The sequence below is a fragment of the Dama dama genome, chromosome 5 (assembly GCF_033118175.1).
Source record: "Dama dama isolate Ldn47 chromosome 5, ASM3311817v1, whole genome shotgun sequence".
NCBI lineage: Eukaryota > Metazoa > Chordata > Mammalia > Artiodactyla > Cervidae > Dama > Dama dama.
In genome coordinates this window covers 130793806-130813682 of record NC_083685.1, presented here as the reverse complement: position 1 = coordinate 130813682, position 19877 = coordinate 130793806, and the positions used below count along the sequence as shown (strand labels likewise).

Sequence of the window (19877 nt, the reverse complement as noted above, 5' to 3'; positions counted from 1 at the left end):
GAATGGTTGCCATTTCCTTCTCCGGGGGATCTTTCCAACCCAGGGATGGAACCCGGGTCTCCCGCATTGCAGGCTGACTCTTTACTATCTAAGCCACCAGGGAAGCCCATTAAACAGCACACACACACGTATTTCTAGGCAATTCTGAGAAAGCTGTCTCCTGGTAAGACTAGAGACAAACACGTCTTGCACCCAGGAAGGCATGCACAAACCCCGCTGGCTCCGCAGCTGGTCCTCCCAGGGTGAAGTCACCTCTTCATACAGCCCAGGGAGGACGCTGTTACAGGGGGAGCACGCCACCCAAGGGATCTTGGCATTCTCTGCATTCCTGGGATTCTGACTTGGGATTTTTCCAGAGCTGCCCAAATAGGGACTCGTCCAGAGCCTGTTTACACACAGCCCTGTGGCCCGCGTGCCGGGCCTGAGACCCAGACGCAGGCTGCAGACGATGGGCTCAGGCAGGCGGCCTCAAGGTCCCGCCCTGGGGTGACGGGGACTGAGGCCGGGCAACCCCGGGGAGGGGCGAGCAGGGGCCCTGGGGTCAGGCAGGCAGGCAGGCATCTGTGCAGAAACGGAGGTGAGGGCCGGGCAAGCCGTGGAGTGAAGCGTAAGGTGGGGAGAACCCCAGGGACGCCGGCAGCACAGGCCTTGAGAGCGGAGGAAGCCAGAAACCAGGAAACCCAAGAGCTGCAGCGGTTAATGCAAAGCAGACTGGAAAAGAGAGGGGGGCAGCCAGCTGTCCAGGGAGACGAGAATCCGAGGCTGTGAGCATCGGAAGGAGTCCTTGTGCCGCAGTGTCCTTCCCGATGGGGGCAGGACTAACCGCCCAGCTTCCAGGGGACCAGGGACCTAGAGAAGGTTCTAGAACAGCAGAGCATCAAGGCAAGCACAGGCCTGCTGAGCGTAGAGCTGGGGGCCTGAGCACAGACCCTGCCATGAAGGGGGCCCCAGGCGCAGGACCGCGTGGTGCAGGTGGGGATGGGGAGGCAGTACCCGGAGGAGCAGGGGCTACAGAACCGGGAGGACCCACACGCCCCCTGGCTCGCCCAGCCTGAGCAGACGGCTCAGTCTCTCTGCAAAACGGAACTGGCGTAACCTTTCTCACCAAGCTGCTGGGAGAAGAGAATAAATTCCAGCAAAGCCTCCAGAAGCCGCGCAGTGGACATCGGGACACATCAACAGGACCCCGAGGGGGCTCGGGGCCCATCAGCTCACACCTGGCTTCACCAGCCCCGAGAGTGTGTCCGGGACGAGCAGCCCACCCCTACGCCTGTCTCCCCCCAGACGCCAGAGCTCCCGCGTCACGAGCCGCTTGCTGAGTCCGCACGGAGCCCCGGCGGGGCAAGGCACCCAGGGATGCCCCTGCCAACACTGGTCGCACAGGAACCAGAGGAAGACAGCTGTCTGTCACCGGATGGCGGGGAAACACCGGGCGAGGGGTGTCGCTCACGGAGGGCTCCTGGCCGGGGCTCTGCAGGGCACATCACATCCCCCAGAGGCCGGAGGGGCCACCAGTGTGGACAGCACTGCTCTCCGCAGCCATCCACAGGGCCAGGCAGGGCGGTGGCGCTGGCGCGGGCCTGCCTCAACCACCAACAGTCAGGGCAGAAGGATAAGAAGAGACGAGGATGCAGGGGGAAACCTGGGGTGAGGGAGAGCCCCCCAGATAGGGCCGAGGGTCTCCGGGCCCACAGATTCGGTCTCCGGCAGCAGAGAGACGGTCGTGACAACAGTGAGCGCTGCTGTGCCCAGGGCCCCAAACCCCGATCCCACTCCAGACGCTTGGCATAAGTGACCTCGCTCAGCCTCTGAAGGAGGCACTATCCATATTCTCATTTTACAGACAAGGAAACTGAGGCTTTGAGCTCGAGAGCTTGCCTGAGCCACAGCTTGTCCGAGATCACACAGCTGCAGAAGCCGGGAGCGGGCCTACCCTGATGTCAGAGCTCCCACCGGCCCCGTCACAGAACGACCTGGAGACCCTGCTGGAGTCCAGGGGAGGGCCGGCCCGGGCACCACTGCCCACAGCCAGGCTGGGGGCAGGCCGCCACTCAGCCTGCTCCCCGTGGGGACAAGTGCTCTCTGAGATAAAGGGCGCCCCACCTGCCCCGGGGCGGCGGGACCAAGAGGACCCGCTCCCTGGGTCACCCCGCTCCACCAGCTCCTCCCCGGGCTGGGCGGTGCCGGCGGCCACCAGCCAGAGGCAGGGGGTCCCCCAGGGCCCCGGGCACCTGCCAACCCCCAGCCTCTGTCCTCTCTCCACGGTGTTTACAGGTCTTGGGTCATTTGCTTCTGTTTAAGGAAAAGAGGTCTTTCCAAGAATTTACAAATTGTCAGAAACGAGCCCTCTTCAAACCAGCACCGCGAGACAGTCTCTGAAGTGAGGCGGAAACCCCACGCCTCTGGACACCCAGCCCCCCAGACACGCTGTGCGCTCCCTGCACCCTCCGCTCGGGCCAGACCAGCAGGGACACGGCCCAGACGAGGCAGAGGGCGCACACACCGGCCCTGGGCCCAGGCGGAGGGCCGGGAGGGGCCCGCGGGCAGGAGAGTTACAGGTCTCTGTTCTTCCTAAGGTGCCAGGGCAGCCCAGTGCAGATGGAGGCGGGGAGCTGGTGGGAGAGAGACAGAAAGACAGTGGGTACCCGGCTGCGACGCCCACCGGCAGCACGTGCCCGCCCCCGCCCCCGAGCACACCCGCCCCCTGCCGCCCACCCCCACCCCCAGCCCACCCGGCGCCCCCGCCCCCAGGCCGCAGCCTCCCCAGCCTCGGCTCGGGCTCCGGGCTTTGCCCAGACAGGGGCCCTGAGGACCCTGCCTCAGGCAGGAGGGGCTGGCCACCCCCTGGGCAGTCGCCCCACAGAGCACCCCCGTGAAGCCGCTCACTCAGCACCTCAGCCACCCTGCCAGGGCCCACCTCTGCCACATACACACACATACACACAATACACATGCACACATACACACAGAGACACAGAGACACACATACAGCGTGCACACACACAATACACATGCATACATACACACATACAAACACATACACACAACGCACATACACACATACAGCGCACATACACAGCACACATACATACATACGCATACACACATACATGCACACACAATGCACATACACACAACACACATGCACACATACATACACACACGATACACATACATACATACACATACACACATACAGCGCACATACACACAACACACATGCATGCACACATACATACACAGAGACACAATACACATACATGCACACAATATACACACACATACACACAGACACACATACAGCGTGCACACACACACAATACACATGCATACACACACATACGTACACATACACACAACGCACATACACACATACAGCGCACATACACAGCACACATACATACATACGCATACATGCACATACAAACACATACATGCACACACAATGCACATACACACAACACACATGCACATATACACAACACACATGTACACATACATACACACAGACACACGATACACATACATACATACACATACACAGAGACGCACATACAGCACACATACACACAACACACACACACATACACACAACACACACACACATACAGTGCACATACACACAACACACATGCATGCACACATACATACACAGAGACACAATACACATACATGCACACATACATACAGAGACACGATACACATACATACATACACAGAGATGCACATACACACAACACACACACATACATACACACAGAGACACAATACTCATGCATACATACATACACATATACACAATACACATACAGGCACACATACATACAGAGACACACATACAGCATACATACATACACAACACACATACACACAATACACATACATACACACAGAGACATATACATATATACACAAAATACACACAGAGACACACATACAGCACACATATATACACAGAGAGACACATATACACACCATACACACACGTACACATATGATAGATACACACATACACACAATACACATACATATATATACACACAACACAGAGGGACACACAACACATACATACACACAGACACACATACATATATACACATGATACACACAGAGACACACACATACAACACACATACATACACACACATATACACACCACACACATATAGACACAGATACACATACACACATACAATACACATGTACACACATACACAAATACACATACATCCACACAATCCACACCCAATACACACACATACACACATACACACATCCATAACACATGCACACGCATATACATGCACACATACAGAGACACACATACAATGCTCACACACATATACATATACAGACATACACGCATAATAACACAGAGAGACACATATACACATATAATGCAAACATACACACACATGCATATATACATAAAATACATACATACAACATACACAGAGAGACATACATGTACACATGCCGTACACACTTAAAGATACAAACACAATATACAGGTACACACATACACACATATACACAATACGCACACGCATGTGTGGTGTGTGGCTGGTTAGACTGAGTGACGGGCCTCCCTCCCCCCACACACAGGTTTCCAGAGCTGCCAGTCATCCATTACAAAAGCAAATTTCCCTGTTCAGTATTTTCCTTGATGATGCTGTTTCCATGGAAACCAAGCTGACAAGGCCTGGGCAATTATCTGTCATCTGATGCAGGGAATGTGAAAAAGGCCGCTGACGGTGCCAAACATGTATCAAGGGAGGGGGGCTCTGAATTAGGGACAGGGGGCCCAGTGGAGTCCCCGAGGTGCCCTCTGGGTATGGACACCCTCCATGCGGAGCCCGCCCAAAACCTGTATGCATTGGTGGAGGTCGCCACAGTCATCCGGAGCTCCGGATCTCCGTGGGCTAAGAATACAAGTCAGACCTCCTGCCAGCATTTCCAAGCACTGCTGAGGCTTACAGGTGACACACGAGGCTAACGAGGCCCCTGGCTGCTTGCTGCTAAAGACAGCGTGGACAGAAAGCAAGGGAACCGCCCACAGCTAGTTTAAGTGGGGATAAGCTGGTTTACTGGGACCCGTGTTCTCAGCCTGGACAGTCTTGGCCCCCAAGGCCACCAGATGATGTCTGGAGACATTTCTGGACTGGGAGGCGTCAGGGAGATGCTCGGAGCTACAGATATCCAGTGGGGGAGACCTGGGGTGCTGTGGACCCCCCCCCACAAGGCACGGGACAGCCCCACAGAACTATCTGCCCCAAATAACTGTGCCACACCTGGGAAACCCTAATTGGGGTATCCTCTGTTTCAGCAGCTTCTGAACCACATTTCCTTAAATAAAAGCCCATCATAGGAAATGGTTCATCATCAGCCGTGGCCTACTGGGGAAAGGGATCTTTTTAAAAAAAAAAAAAAAAAAGCAAAGATGCAAAAGAAAGTGGAGAGACCAGGTCCTGTTATGTGGATTGAGGTTTAAACCCAAAGTTGATTCAAGGGTTGTGAGCCTGGGCCTAGTGTCTTTGAGGGGGAAGGGAATCAGTGGAAACGGTGTGCAAAAGGCCTGTTTGTGCCTCTCTGGCTGAAATGGGTTGATAAGTTTCATCAGATTTTCAAAGAGGGAAGTGATTCAGGCGTCTGAAAACCAACCATTAGACCCCATTGCGCTGGCCTCCCCTCTCTGACACCAGAGCACACAGGACTCCTCTCCCTGGCCGTCTCAGAGCGGAGTTACCACTGCCCTACAGACGCAGACAGACACAGGGACACCCACCCAGCCTAAGGCCCCTCTGACCCAGGCCCTGCCCGAAGCACGCAGCAGGGACTGACCTGGTTTACCTGGTCTTCATTTGGATTAGTCACTCGGTCCAGGCCGTAGTCCAGCACGTTGTTCACTCCCGGCTGAATGAGGAAAACAACAATGTAAGGACCACTGTAGGGAGAGTCTCCGGTTTCTGATTAACTTTGGATTCTGGCCAAGCTGTCCACCGTGAGACCAAGCTGAGGGTTGTGGCCCAGTCTTTGGTTAGCTACAGGGGTGTGAGGTTCCCCAGGTGTGGGTGTGTGTGGGGGGGGTCTTCCACCACCACAGCATCCCCAGAGGAAGGGAGAGAGGATGGATGGATAGATGGATGGGTGGGTGGGTGGGTGGATGGGTGGTGGTGGTTGTTCAGTGACTAAGTCAGGTCCGACTCTCTGTGATCCATGGACTGCAGCATGCCTGGCTCCTCTGTCCACTATCTCCCAGAGTTAGCTCAGATGCACGTCCATTGAGTCAGTGATGCTATCTAACCATCTCATCCTCTGCCACCCTCTTCTCCTTTTGTTTGCAATCTTTCCCATCATCAGGGTCTTTTCTAGTGAGTCGGCTCTTCACATCAGGTGGCCAAAACATTGGAGCTTCAGCTTCAGTCCTTCCAGTGAATATTCAGGGTTGACTTCCTTTAGGATGGACTGGTTTGATCTCCTTGCAGTCCAAGGGACTGGGTGGATAGATGGATAAATAAATGGATGGGTGGATGGATGGAAGGATGGGTAGGTGGATAGACAACACCAGACTGGATCGGAGTTCATGGGATTGGCACAGGGGCCTCCAGACCGCTCTGCTCCACAGTTCACTGCTCTGGAGAGTCCAGGCTTCAGTCAAGCACCCAGAAGTTCTGATCTGTATTCTGCTGTCTCCCAGCTGGGAGGAGGATCTTGGAAATGACTTCTCCTCTCTGCCCTGAGAACCAGAGATGACCCCTCCTGTCTGTCTGGTTCTTGTGAGGATTTAGCACGATGGACGCTCACAAGAGATGGTTGCTGTCACCAGGCAAGGCCTCTTGTTCACCCTGAGAGCCCAGTGGAGAGGCCTGGCCCAGAGCTAGTCTCCGGCTCTGCCGCCTCCACCAGGCCACCTCCCTGGCCAGTCCTGCTCCAGCTCTGGGCTCCTTCAGGCCAGCAGTTCAGGTCTTTCACTTCCTCTGTTTGTTTGGTGCAGGCAGCCATCTGGGACCTCCCATCCCAGGGAGACAGGAAAGTCTTACTCTCTCTCTCACACACACACATACACACTTGACCCACACTCTGATGCAGTTTCTGGGACCCCAGAGGCAGCTGGAATGGAGACCCCTCAGAGCTGATGTCAGGGCACAGGAAACAGGGGTGAGGGTCAGCAGAGGGGGAGCCACGCAGCTGCGTGCAGCCCAGGGCAGGCGCTCTCAGTGAGTGCTCCCAGAGTGCTCCCGGAGAGTGCTCCTGGTGAGTGCTCCCGGAGACGTCCGACGGCCTGCGCTGCTGGCCTGTCAGTTGGATCGCTCCATTCCTGCCCGAGACAGACTTCAAAGCGGATGCTCCTCATCCCGACGCTCCAGGCCACCGAGATGCTGAGAGGTTTAAAAAACTTGGGGAGAGGAGACTCAGGGACACCCTGGTCTCATCCCCAACTCCTGGTCCAGTTCCGATGGAGCAGGACAGCCGGGAAGGGGCCAGAGTGCAAGAGCGGCTTTGTCTACTCCCATCTGTTCACATGTGCTCACATTTGTTCATGTCTGCTCACATCTGCTCGCATCTTTCACGTGTGCTCACGTCTGTTCACATCTGCTCATGTCTGTTCACATGTGCTCACGTCTGTTCACGTGTGTTCACATCTGTTCACATCTACTCACAACTGCTCACATCTGTTCATGTCTGCTCATGTGTGCTCACGTCTGTTCATGTCTGCTCGTGTCTTTCACATGTGCTCACGTCTGTTCACGTCTGTTCACATGTGCTCATATCTGTTCACGTGTGTTCACACCTGTTCACGTCTGCTCGTGTCTGCTCACACCTGCTCTTTCACATCAGGCCTCATTCTGAACACAGCTCCCCAGGGCCTGTGTTCAGGGGGGGTACCTCTGAGCAGCAATCACATGATGCTCTAGTGACCAAGGAGGTGACAAAGACCTTGCACACCCAGGGACACCACGTGACGCTGCCGTGGGCAGCAGAGGAGCTCTCCAGGAGGGGAGCGGGGCCCCCAGCTCTAACGGGGAGTCAGCCCCAACCCTGGGGCTCTGCTCCCTCACCAGCAAACAGGACTAACTACAGCGCCTCCCACACGGGCCGAGTGGCGACACAAGGACGTGCGTGCAGCGGCGCCCCGCTGGTCTGTGGCCAAGGCTCCGTGCTCCCAGTGGAAGGGCCCGGCTTCCACCCCCGTCAGGGAGCTGGACCCCACACGGCCGAGCGGCGACACGAGAACGTGCGCGCAGCGGCACCCTGCTGGTCTGTGGCCAAGATGCCGTGCTCCCAGTGCAAGGGCCTGGCTTCCACCCCCGATCAGGTAGCTGGACCCCACATGGGCCGAGCGGCGACACGAGGATATGCGCGCAGGGGCGCCCTGCTGGTCTGTGGCCAAGGCGCTGTGCTCCCAGTGCCAGGGCCCGGCTTCCACCCCAGGTCAGGGAGCTGGACCCCACACGCCGCAACCAAAGACCCCACGTGCTGCAGCGAGGACCTGAGACAGCCAAAGAGAGAGAAGCTTCTTCTAAAGGAGAAAGAAATTGCACAATGAGGCCTACCGTGGAGCCCAGGCCAGCACGGCGTCCACACCAATGCCTTCACAGATGGAACATCTATGGGCTGTCTGTTCTGAATCCAGGAAGAAAATGAGCAAAACGGCCAAACCCTGATGGGCTCCAAGTTCAAACAGTCCAGGAGCTTGGACACCGTGGGAGACGCAGGTCACTCTGGTTCTGAGAACTCGGTTCCCGATCAGGCACAAAAATCAAAGGAGGACAAGGAGGAACTCTGTTCCGAACACCTGACTTCGAATCCCTTCCCCTGCAGCAGTCGGGGTCCGACGCAGGCGTGAACAGAGACAGCAGCGTTCCCTGTGGCGGGCACAGCCTCTGCCGCGCTGGGGAACGAGGTCGGCCTTCCCGGGAACGAGCTGACGGGGCACCTAGCGGTCACGACTGGTCTCTCCCGGCCACTTACCGCCCCCGAGCTCCGCACTCAAAACCACCAGGCTGAGCACAAGCTCACCCACTCCTCCCGTCCTCGTCAGCGGGACCAGACCTGGACGAGGAACGAAGAGGCGGTGAAGAAACGCCATGGCATGGCCACCGCCGCGAGGCGACTCCAGTTCCCGCAGCAGGGGGTTGCTTCTGCCGTGAGGCCTGGGCTCTAGTTCTTTCTTCTTCTTCTTCTTAATTTTTTGGGCGCACCATGCGATGCATGTAATCTTAGTTCCCCGACAAGGGATTGAACCTAACCCCCTGCACCGGGAGCAGAGTCTTAACTGCTGGACCCCCAGAGAAGTGCAGTTTTTTTCTTCTTAAATTCTTTTTCCAAGGCATCGAGTCCCAGCCCTCACACAAGACAGACTCATTCTGGTCCCTCGGTTAGGGAACTTTGCTCCATCCTGACACCAACGGGCGGGCCGTGGGCAGACTCCATCCAGACAGTCAATTTCCTCTTCCAGCCAGAGGGCCCTGGGCGCCAGCCAACACTGAGCTCCTGCAGATTCAGCTCCAGCCCCAGACGGCCGAGCCGCCCGGGGTGGGAAGTACAGGCGGGGCAGGAGGTGTGAGAAGAGGCGGGTGAGCTAGGGGGCGGTACTCACGGGGCATCGGTGCACCAGCCAGTACGCCTTCTCCTGGCAGTCCAGCGCGAACCTGTCCGCCTTGTTCCGCTCCTTCCCAGCCCTGAAAAGCCACAAGCCACGCTGCAGGCCAGAAAAATGCTGCATCTTTTGCTCACTGATGGGCCCCTTTCCCGATGGCCCCCCTTCCCGATGGGCCCCATTCCGGACCACTCTCCCCATCTGCCCAGGTAAGCTGTATTTGCCGTAATAATAATGACGATGATGAAAATAGCAAATCTTAACACCACACTTAAGTGCTGAGTACCCTGCTCAATACTTCTATACATATTGACTCATCAAATCCTCCCTGTAAGCAGCCCAGGGACTGAAGCAGAGAGAGGCTGAGACCCCACTGAGGGTCACGGGGTCACCAGGGGGCAGAGGCCAGACCTGAACTGGGAACGGGACCTAGAGTCCGGCTCCTCCAGAGAGCACGGGGCGCAAGGCGATAGAGGCCCCATGACCAGCTGAGGGTCAGACCATCCCCACCCGCGCCACCCCTGCAGGAGTTTGGAGGAGTTTCTGGGCTGACATTCACCCACTGGCTTCCGAACTTTCCCTGTTCTGACAAACAACATCATCAACACCAGAGAGCGGGGGCGGCCGGCAACGCGGGAGCCTGCACGGGGAGTCCCGGCTTCTCTCCAGCATCACTTCCACTCTGCTGCTTCAGAGAACTTGTGCCAAGTCAGGGCTTTCCTGAGTGCCCAGATTCCTGGGAAAGGTTACTTGTGTTCCTTCCCATCGCAGTCTCCCCTGACTTCACAGGTAGGAAACGAGGCCGTGCTCCTTATCCCACTGTGGGCCCGTCAGCGCCGTTTCCACGGCAACCTGCGCTCCCTCGGGGAGGCTCGTTCTCCCAGGCAACGCAGGATGACGCACACACCCTCTCAAGACTTGGTCGGCGGGTTCGTGTGCCAGCTCACGTGTAGTGAGTAACTTCAGAACACCCAGCCAGCAAGGTGGGCGGGGAGGGCCCTTCCTGTAGGGTGCTCTGCAACCTCCTCTGGAGTTAACTACAAACACTGTCCCCTTGCCAACCTAAGTGGATTTTCTACTGGGTTAACTAGCCAGGAAGATGGGCCACAGATGGCCTGGGGTACTGGGGACTTTCCGTAATGCTGGCAGCTCTGGAAATACAGTCGAGGGCTAATTTACTGCCGTGTCCTCTCTGGCTTGCTCATCTGCGATGGAGGTTATTGGAGGAGAGTCATGAGGAATGGGCTCCAAGAGAACCATGGGCAAGGAATTATCTTAGTTCGTCAGTTTATGATCTTTAAAGCAAAAGTATTCCTTAATCAATCAATTATTCACTCACTCCCACAGTCATTCAATGTTGTATTTATTGATCTCCATTCTGATCCAAGCACTGGGAGAACCAGACTGTGAAGGTCTGAATGTTAGCAACTCTCCCCCAAGATTCATACACTGAAGCCCTAGTTCCCAGTGTGATCGTACCTGGAGGCAGAGCCTTTAAGAAGCACTTAGAGTTTAGAAGCAGTTAGATGAGGCCATGTGGGTCGGGCCCTTGGATAGGATTAGTGCCCTGGACACAGGAGACACAGGCCAGCCTCCTCTCCCCACCATCCCTACCCCAACAAAAAGACCACCAGCCACCTGCAAGCCGAGAAGAGTCACCATCAGAAACCAGACCCTGGCAGAACCGTGAACCCTGACCTCCCTGCCTCCAGGCCTGCAAGAAAATGAATGTCTTCTGTCTAAGTCACCCAGGGAACGGTATTTCACAACGGCAGCCCGAGCAGCATGACACACAAACATGTGTCTTGCCCTAGAGTAGCTTCTGGTCTAAATGTCACAGAGAGAGTCAAGAAATAAATGTGAAATCACAAGTTTCGCTGTGTGCTCCAGGGACACCCTCCGTGTACTGCATGCAGCATCAGGGACAGCCACTGGGGTGCTTCATAAATCTGTCTGCGGTTCCCCCCACGGTGAGGTGGGTCCGTGTCCTCCCCCACAGAGACCAGGTGGGGATTTCCAGCTGTCTTGACCAATAGAGCACGTCAGGAAGACGGCACCGCGCAGCTTCCGAGGCTGGGCCATCACAAGGGACTGCCGCCACCTCCTTCCCTGTGGTATTTGCCCTCAGAGCGTCCGACCACCTGTAGGCGGTGAGATGCCGGATGCTGTGAGGAAGGCCCAAGGCAGACCTCCTGGAGAGACCCCGAGGGGAGGAAGGGATGACTCCAAGCCCTCCTCCTCACGGTGGACGTGGGTCACAGAACCGTGCATGTGTGCTCAGGCACACAGTGTCCAGCTCTCTGTGACCCCACGGACTGTGGTCCACCAGGCTCTTCTGGCCGTGGGATTCTCCCAATACTGGAGTGGGTTGCCATTCCCTTCTCCAGGGGACCTTCTCAACCCAGGGATCGAGCCTGCATCTCCTGCATTGCAGGTGAATTCTTCACCACTGAGCCAGCTGGGAAGCCCTCAGAACTGCAGACAGATTTAAAAAGCACCACAGGGGCCATCCCTGATTCTGCATGAGAGTGCACAGAACATGTCCTTCAAGTTCACGACCCAATATGTAATTTTATATTTATTTCCTGACTACTTGTGTGACTATTTCGTGACTGCAACCACACGAGAGGCTCTGATCCACAACCATCCAACTAAGCCGTCCCAAGTTCCTCAGCTACAGAAACTTCCTTGAGAGGTGAAACAACTGTTGCCGTTTTGAGCACAAAGCTTCAGGGTGATCTGTGTGCAGTAATAACTGCTCATCAGAAAAGCTTCTTTGATTGGGACTGACACGCTACCGTGTATAAGACAGACAACTAGTAAGAACCTACTGTATACACAGGGAACTCAACTCAATACTCTGCACTGACCACGTGAGAAAAGAATCTAAAACAGACGGGGCATATGTGTATGTGTAACTGAGTCACCTTGCCACACACCCAAAAGTAACACAACACTGTATATCAACCACTGTTGTGTGGCCGCTCAGTCGGGTCTGACTCTCTGTGACCCCATGGACTGTAGCCCGCCAGGCTCCTCTGTCCATAGACTTTCCCAGGCAAGAATACTGGAGTGGGTTGCCATTTTCTTCGCTAACTACACTCTGATAAAAAAATTTTTTAGAAAGATAAGCTTCTTTGAGCTCATGACATGTGAACTGAGGCTGCTCACCACCCGGCAGTCCTGAGCAGAGTACCCTCGCCCAATCTGCTTCCGCTAACACATCCAGCCTCACTCCTGCCATTCTCTGTGCCAGCTCCCGGCTTCAGGCGGGCACCCCCCACCCTGCCGCTCCTCTCCCTCCCCGCCCCCACCCCTCCTCCGGATACCCCCCCCTCCGCTGCCTCCAGGCTCACTGCTGCTTCTGCAGCTCCTCCTCAAGCCCACACATGCACCTCAACTCACTGAGGCCTTGTGGCCTGTCTGCTTGTCTACCAGGCTCCCTGGACAATGCCTCTCCCTTCCCTACACCTAGCCCGCTGTTTAACACATAGACGCCCAATAAAAGCTAATCTTTTTTAAAAGAAACAAGGAAGGAAGGGAGGGCAGAGGGACAGCAAAGGACCAGGGTGAGCGCCAACTCACCGGTACTGCTCTCTGGCCTGCATGATGACGAAGTCCCACTTGTAGTTGATTTTTTTGTTCAAGAAATTGTAGTTTTCCTAGAGGAGGAGGACAATACAAGAGCACTGAGCCTCAGGAGCTCTGCCGTGTGCAGTGGGGCAGGGAGCCCTAAGTCAACCAGGAGACCTAGCCAAACACCCCCTCCCACCCCCCCGTGCAAAGGCCGGCACTCACAGGGTGATGCCAAATTCTCACCAAGCTTTCACAACAAACAGAAGCCACAGGTGGGCTTGGATTTTTCATTTTTTTAACAAGTGTATCCTAATCTGATTAGGAAGATGGGAGTTATGTGGAGAAGAATGTGGAAAATTAACAGTCAACAGCAGAGCACCACAAACCCACAGAGCTACAACCTGACACTGGTGTGAGCCGGCCCTTCTAAACACGTGTCTGGGCTGCCCTGGTGGCTCAGACAGTAAAGAATCTGCCTGCAATGCAGGAGAGCTGGGCTCAGTCCGTGGGTCAGGAAGATCCCCTGAAGAAGGGAATGGCAAGCCACTCCAGTATTCTGGCCTGGAGAATTCCATGGACAGAGGAGCCTGGAGGGCTACAGTCCATGGGGTTGCAAAGAGTTGGACACAACTGAGCAACTAACTCTCACTTTCAAGAAGTAAACACAGCAAGATTGTTGCCATCTGCTCAGAAATCTAGCCTTTTGAGGATGAGGGTGCCTTCTTTGAGAAATCTGACTTATTCTCCCCAAAACAAAAGCCTGCACTGCTGTTCTCCCGTCTCACACTCAGGCTCGAATCTCTCCATCCTGGGCCTACAGATGGTCATACTGAGATATGTAAATCAGACAGAGAAGGAGAAATAGTGTATGACACCCCTTATATGAAGAATCCAAGAAGAAATGATACAAACTTATTTACCAAACAGAAAGAGACTCGGCAGACTTAGAGAAGGAACTTATGGTTGCCGGCGGGGAGAATGCTGAGAAGGGGTAGTCAGGGAGTCTGGGATGGACGGGTGCACACAGCTCTATTTAAAATGGACAAACACAAAAAAGAAAAAAAAATAAAATAAAATGGACAAACAGGGAACTCTGCTCAGTGCTGTGTGCCAGCCTGGACGGCAGAGGAGCCTGGGAGAGAATGGATACGTGTGCATGTACGGCTGGGTCCCTTTGCAGTCCACCTGACACCATCACATTGCCAATCCACTATACTCCCGCAGAAAATAAAAAGTGTGGTTTTTTTAAAGTCTGTGTGTCGCAACATTGTTAATCCACTATCCTGCGCTGTCCTGAGAAGTCACTCAGTCGTGTCCGACTCTTTGCCACCCCATGGACTGTAGCCTACCAGGCTCCTCAGTCCATGGAATTTTCCAGGCAAGAGTACTAGAGTGGGTTGCCATTTCCTTCTCCTAATCCACTATACTCCAATACAAAATAAAAGTGTTTTTTTTAATCTGACCATCCTATAATGTGCATTATCTCACATATTAAGTCCTCTTATTTGGGGACAGAGAAAGGAAAGTGGTCGCTACTGTGTGCCCAGGAGTTACTGAGACAAGGGCTTAAACTACATCAGGCGAAACCATAACACAACATGGGGGAGAATTTACTCCAAGCAGCTACTTCCAGATATTCACATATGGACGGATGACGGACTGACGCAGGATGGGAGATGGGGACGAGGGATGATGAGGGCACGTGTGCGTGGAGTGACGGGGGAAACAGCTTGAGACTACACTGCACTCCATTACAAGACCCTACACTTGAAAGCATCTCCTACCTTCTCATATTCTTCTAAGATCCCTTTCTTCTTGATATTTCGCTTGGCCAGATAGATGGCTGGAAAAGAAAACGGCGGCATTTTCTACCCTCATCACGTTTTGAAACCCCTCTACGCACGAGTTGGCCGTGCTCAGCGCAGCAGACAAAGCTCCCAGACCCGCTCCCATCCCCCAGGAGCCACTCCTAACACAGACGAAGACGGACGTCAAGGTCGTGACGACCGCAGACGTCACCGAGATGCAGTGTGCAGCTAGGCAGCACGCGGGGCCCTCGCCAGGCCCGGGGTGGGCGCGGTTTACCATAGTCGACGTCTTCAGCCGGCCACTGCTGGGTGGGCCAGAAGTACGGCGTCTACGAGAGAAACCAGGGGGCCAGGCTGACGCAGGCTGTGCGCCCCGGGCCCCCCACTCCATAGCCCGAAACATAAAACGGCCTCTGCCTCCACCACCGTTTCTGCAGATCTGGGAGGACGTGACGCCAACCGGTCACACCTCCAGACGACATCCCGCCCCACGAACAGCCCAGGGCAAGGCCGAGGCTCACCTGAAATCGGTAGAGGCTGCTGTCCGGCTTCAGAGTGAGGTTCTTGGGGTCTTGCAGGGGGTAAATGTAGCCGTACTTGACGATGAAGTTGCCCAAGTTCTGGGCCTCTGGGGAGGAGCAGGTGAGACAAGGAAGTTAAGAGCAGGGGCCAAGGGCAGCAGCTCACCGCCCCGCCCCCACACAGCACCCCAAACGCCAGGACGGGCAGCCCCATCCTATCAGCACTTCACCAAGGAAGTGGGAACAGCGGTTCCTGCCCTTCGCTGTGGACAAGTACCAGCTGGGGAGACGGTTCCAGAGAGTCCCCCAGCCTGGTCGCCCCAATGACAGCTCAGGGCATCTGGCGGGGAGCCAGTGAACCCCAGGGCTGACGGGTGCCAGGTTTGGGGTGATAGATGGGGACTTCCTGGAGGAACACCGTTGGGCCCGTTGGGTCTGGAGAAACCGAGGAGCAGGGAAAGTGTCTCTGACCTACAGACCCTTCTTCACCCTGTGAGAGGCAGGAAGGGGCGGTCGACTTCTGCCCCAAGCTGGACTCTGCCTGCACCCCAGGTCCAGATCCTCCGAGCTCCCCTCCACACTTCACAGGCATCATTTCCTTCCAGCCCAAGTGTACGTGTGCATCACCCCCTGCAGGAAGTCCTTCCTGACTGACTCCTCCCCAGTTACTCCTCTGACTTAGCAGTAGTAGTGGTCGTGTTAGTCGTGTCTGACTCTTTGCAAACCCGTGGACTGTAGCCCGCCAGGCTCCTCTGTCCATGGGATTCTTCCAGGCAAGAATGGAGTGGGCTGCCATTCCCTTCTTCAGGGGATCTTCCCGACCCAGTAAGCAAACTTGGGTCTCTCGCTTTGCAGGCAGATTCTTACCATCTGAGCCAACAGGGAATACTGTGACTTACACACTCTCAGTATTTTGTATGAAAAACAACTGTGTCCCCCCAGTTATCACCCCTTCCATTTTGAGTCTGGTTGTTTTACCCACAAAGGCCTCATCTCACCAATTAAAAGGTCAGTTTCTCAGAGACACAGGCTGAGCCTCACCCAGCTGTGCCCAGATACGCGCCGGGGTGACGCGCCCTGAAGCCCTCGGTCGGCTGAGGACAGAAGGGGTTCTCACCCAGTCCAGAGATCCACAGGCGCTGGCTGATCCACTGGAGGACATCATTTCCTGCAAAGCAGAAGGGTCTGGCCAATGTCTGAGCCTCCCCGACACCCACACCAGCCTCCACGCTGCCGCCCAACTGGCCGCCTCCCTGTCCAGCCGTGGTCTTATCCTGCTGCTCAGATCTTCCAGGGACCTCCCTGCACCCCACCCCCAAACTGGGTCCAGTCCGAACCCCCAGCCCATAATTCAGGGCCGCACATGATGTGAGTCCAGCCAGACTTCCACCCCACGTCCCCTTGCCGCCCCCCAGCCTTCACCTCTCTGTGGTACTGACTCTCTTTTCTTATTGATATAATAACGGGTGCCTGGACTGTCATCCATCAAGAGGGAAGAAAACAGACGAAGTCTTGACCATTGGAAAAAAACAGCCCCAAAGCAAGCTGTCCATGGCGCTCTGGATGGAGCTCAGTCCCAGGGGTAAATGAGAACCCGGGATGGGAGAAGGGGGTGCTCCGGGGTTGGGGTGCTGGATTTCTGATGCCCCTAAGTTCCCCAGAAAAACTCTGAGGGTCAGAGATACATGCAAGCCTGGCTCTTCAGGTCATCGTAAAGGCTTCTGTCAAAGCAGAAGGACGAGCCACTTTCTGAGGAACACTCTGGAGTCTCATTTACAAATGCAGGCCATGGAACGGGGGCTCCATCTGCCCTTGCGCCCCGCACATCCGAGGGCTGCCCCGGGAGCAACGCAGACGGGAGGCCGGCAAGGAAGAGGGCAGGGGAGGCAGACGGGGACAAGATCGGGGCACAGGGAGCCCTCCCAAGGATTCACACTGATCCCAGGGCCAGGACAGTCAGCTGAGTGTGGATGCGGGACCTCAAGGAAGCTGCATGTCTCCTGCTCGGCCAGGCCCCCGGCCCCCCAGCAGGACACGCTCCTCAGAGGTGGCAGCATCGTCTGGGAACAAAGACGCACCCCAGCTCCGACGCCATCGTGCAAATGCCAACCACCACTCTTTCTAGCAACCCCAGCCTGCTTCCCACGGGCCGAGCTGGGTGCCCTGCCTGACTGGAAACCGGCCCATGAATCACACCAGGGCGGGGAGCCAGGGTCTGAACCCCACGGCCTGTGCCCTGGGGTGGGGGGCACAGCACAGCTGGGGGGGACAGCCCGTACCCGCCCCTTCCTACACACGCCCTGGGGGCACACACGTCCAGCCACCCACTCCCCGCGTCCACGTGCCCACCGTGACAGCTCCTAGAGGGGCCCCTGTCACTCTTGCCTTTATTCAGCCCCTTGCTTATTCAAACGCAGACTTCCCCTAAAATCCGACTTAAAATCCCAAGACTGGGTGTGTTATTAGATGGTCCACCCCACGTCTCTACACAGAGGTGTGCAGACCAAGAAAAGGAGCGCCCCCTCCCCCCACTCCAGCTGACAGCAGACGGCTTAGCCCTCCCCACCAAGGAGCCGAGGACTTTCGCATCCACTTGGGCGCTTCCTAAAATAGATCAGATGGGATTAGGGGGCTCCCAGGGCGTCCACCGTGTGATCTGTGCTGATCTCAGCTCGCACGTCAGCCCCGTCGTCCCCTAAGTCCCGGTCACCTGCCCTCCGAGGAGGCAGTGGTGCTGACCCAGTCTGCTCTGATCAGCGCTGATGCGGCATGACAGGACTCCCCCGGGCCTCTGACTGCGGTTGGGATTCCCCCGCATAGGAGAGACAAGGGGGACCATGGCTGGGTGGGCAGCGCCCCAAACCGGGAACCGAGGGGGCCCCAGGTGCCAGGAAGGACAGCGGCTCACACACCTAGACAAGGGATGAGAGGCTGGACACTGGACTCGTGTGTGTGTTAACTCTGCCACTGCAGTGCAAGAGCAGCCACTGACAATACATAAATGGGGACGTGGATCTGTTCCAATAAAACTTTATTCGCAAATACAGAACAGCGGCCGCTTCTGGCCCATGAGCTCTAGTTTGCCAACACCTGTGTGTGGTCTGTTCAGGCCAAGGCCAAACTGCCAGATACCTTACCTGTCATGGCGTGAGGGATGCTGATGACCGTGACCTTCTGGTTCTGCACTCTGACCCCTGTGTCCGGATCCTGCATGTCCTTCACAAGGGCCTCGATCTGCAAGACAGAACCACCCGGGTCAGCCGAGCAGCACCAAGGGAGCAAAAGATGCCAAGAGGAACGTGGGGCGCTTACAACCAGAAGCCCACTGCCGTCTCAGGCCACTGGGCCTGCCAAGCGGCTCACAGTAAAGGGGAGGGAGGAGACGCCCCAGGAGGCTGGGGGAGGGGTGCTTCTCTTGGACAGCGGCGGGGGACCGAGGGGCCTCGGGCTGCAGGAGGCACCACCTCTGGACTCATGCCCACCCATGAACCTGGGACACGCCTGTTCCTCCCAGGGTTGCCCGCCATTCGGACACGAGAGCCCGGCGCCCCGCTGCCCCATTTCCCACGTTAACTCCCAGAAGAAAGTCCACGTTTATCCCAAAACTTGTATGAGATGAAATAGCAGCACTTCATGGAGTCCAGGTGCCCATACATTGGAGAAGAAATAGAAACCCAAGTTATGAGTTAGAAACTTGAGTTTCTCCAGCAGAAAGTCAGGGGGTTTGATTCCTTCTCTTTGCATCAGAAAAAAAAAAAAATCTAGTTACAAAGGGTTTGAAAATAACCTTCAGAGGAGGAATAATGAGAGTTATTTTAAAAACACAATGAGGGGAGTCAGATTTCTCCCTGGCAGGTGCCACACTTCTCAGAAAAGGGGGGCTGGGGTGAGGGGGAGCAGCACGGGGACCTCGAGAACACTCAGGGTTTGGGTCCACCGTTCTGAGAACGTTCCCCAGGGAAGTCCCCCCGGGGTCTCTCCAGGCAGGAAACCACAGGACTCTGGCTGGTGGTCCCATCTCCGAGAGACTATGGCACCCACTCCTCAGATTCATAGGTTGAGGTCCTGGCCCCCAAGAACCTCAGACTGTGACTGGATCGGGAGACAGGGTCTTTGCAAAGGTGACCGAGTTAAAAGGAGGTCATTAGCGTGCGGTCCACTGAAGAGGCGAGGTGAGGACTCAGACACACACGGAGGGGCTTCCCTGGTGGCTCAGTCGGTCACGAGTCTGCCTGCAGCGCAGGAGATGCTCAGGAGACACAGGTTCAGTCCCTGAGTCGGGAAGATGCCCTGGAGGAGTAAACGGCAGCCCACTCCTGTATTCTCTCCTGGGAAACCCCACGGACAGAGGAGCCTGGCGGGCTGCAGTCC

General features: G+C 55.9%; 1 protein-coding gene across 4 annotated transcripts in view; it reads right to left on the bottom strand.

Annotated features, from left to right (window-relative positions):
- The window catches only part of RGS9 (regulator of G protein signaling 9), a 63843-nt gene that overhangs the window by 30307 nt on the left and 13659 nt on the right, over window positions 1-19877 (bottom strand). For 2 of the 4 annotated variants that reach the window (XM_061145035.1, XM_061145033.1), the window contains 8 exons: window positions 18644-18740; window positions 16624-16674; window positions 15507-15613; window positions 15263-15314; window positions 14962-15020; window positions 13187-13263; window positions 9602-9683; window positions 5842-5913 (listed from right to left, as the gene is read on the bottom strand). In XM_061145035.1, coding sequence (XP_061001018.1) covers window positions 5842-5913; window positions 9602-9683; window positions 13187-13263; window positions 14962-15020; window positions 15263-15314; window positions 15507-15613; window positions 16624-16674; window positions 18644-18719 — 576 coding nt within the window. In that variant the 5' untranslated portion in view covers window positions 18720-18740. The remainder of the gene's footprint in view (window positions 1-5841; window positions 5914-9601; window positions 9684-13186; window positions 13264-14961; window positions 15021-15262; window positions 15315-15506; window positions 15614-16623; window positions 16675-18643; window positions 18741-19877) is intronic. The other 2 variants (XM_061145032.1, XM_061145034.1) reach the window with 1 other exon arrangement.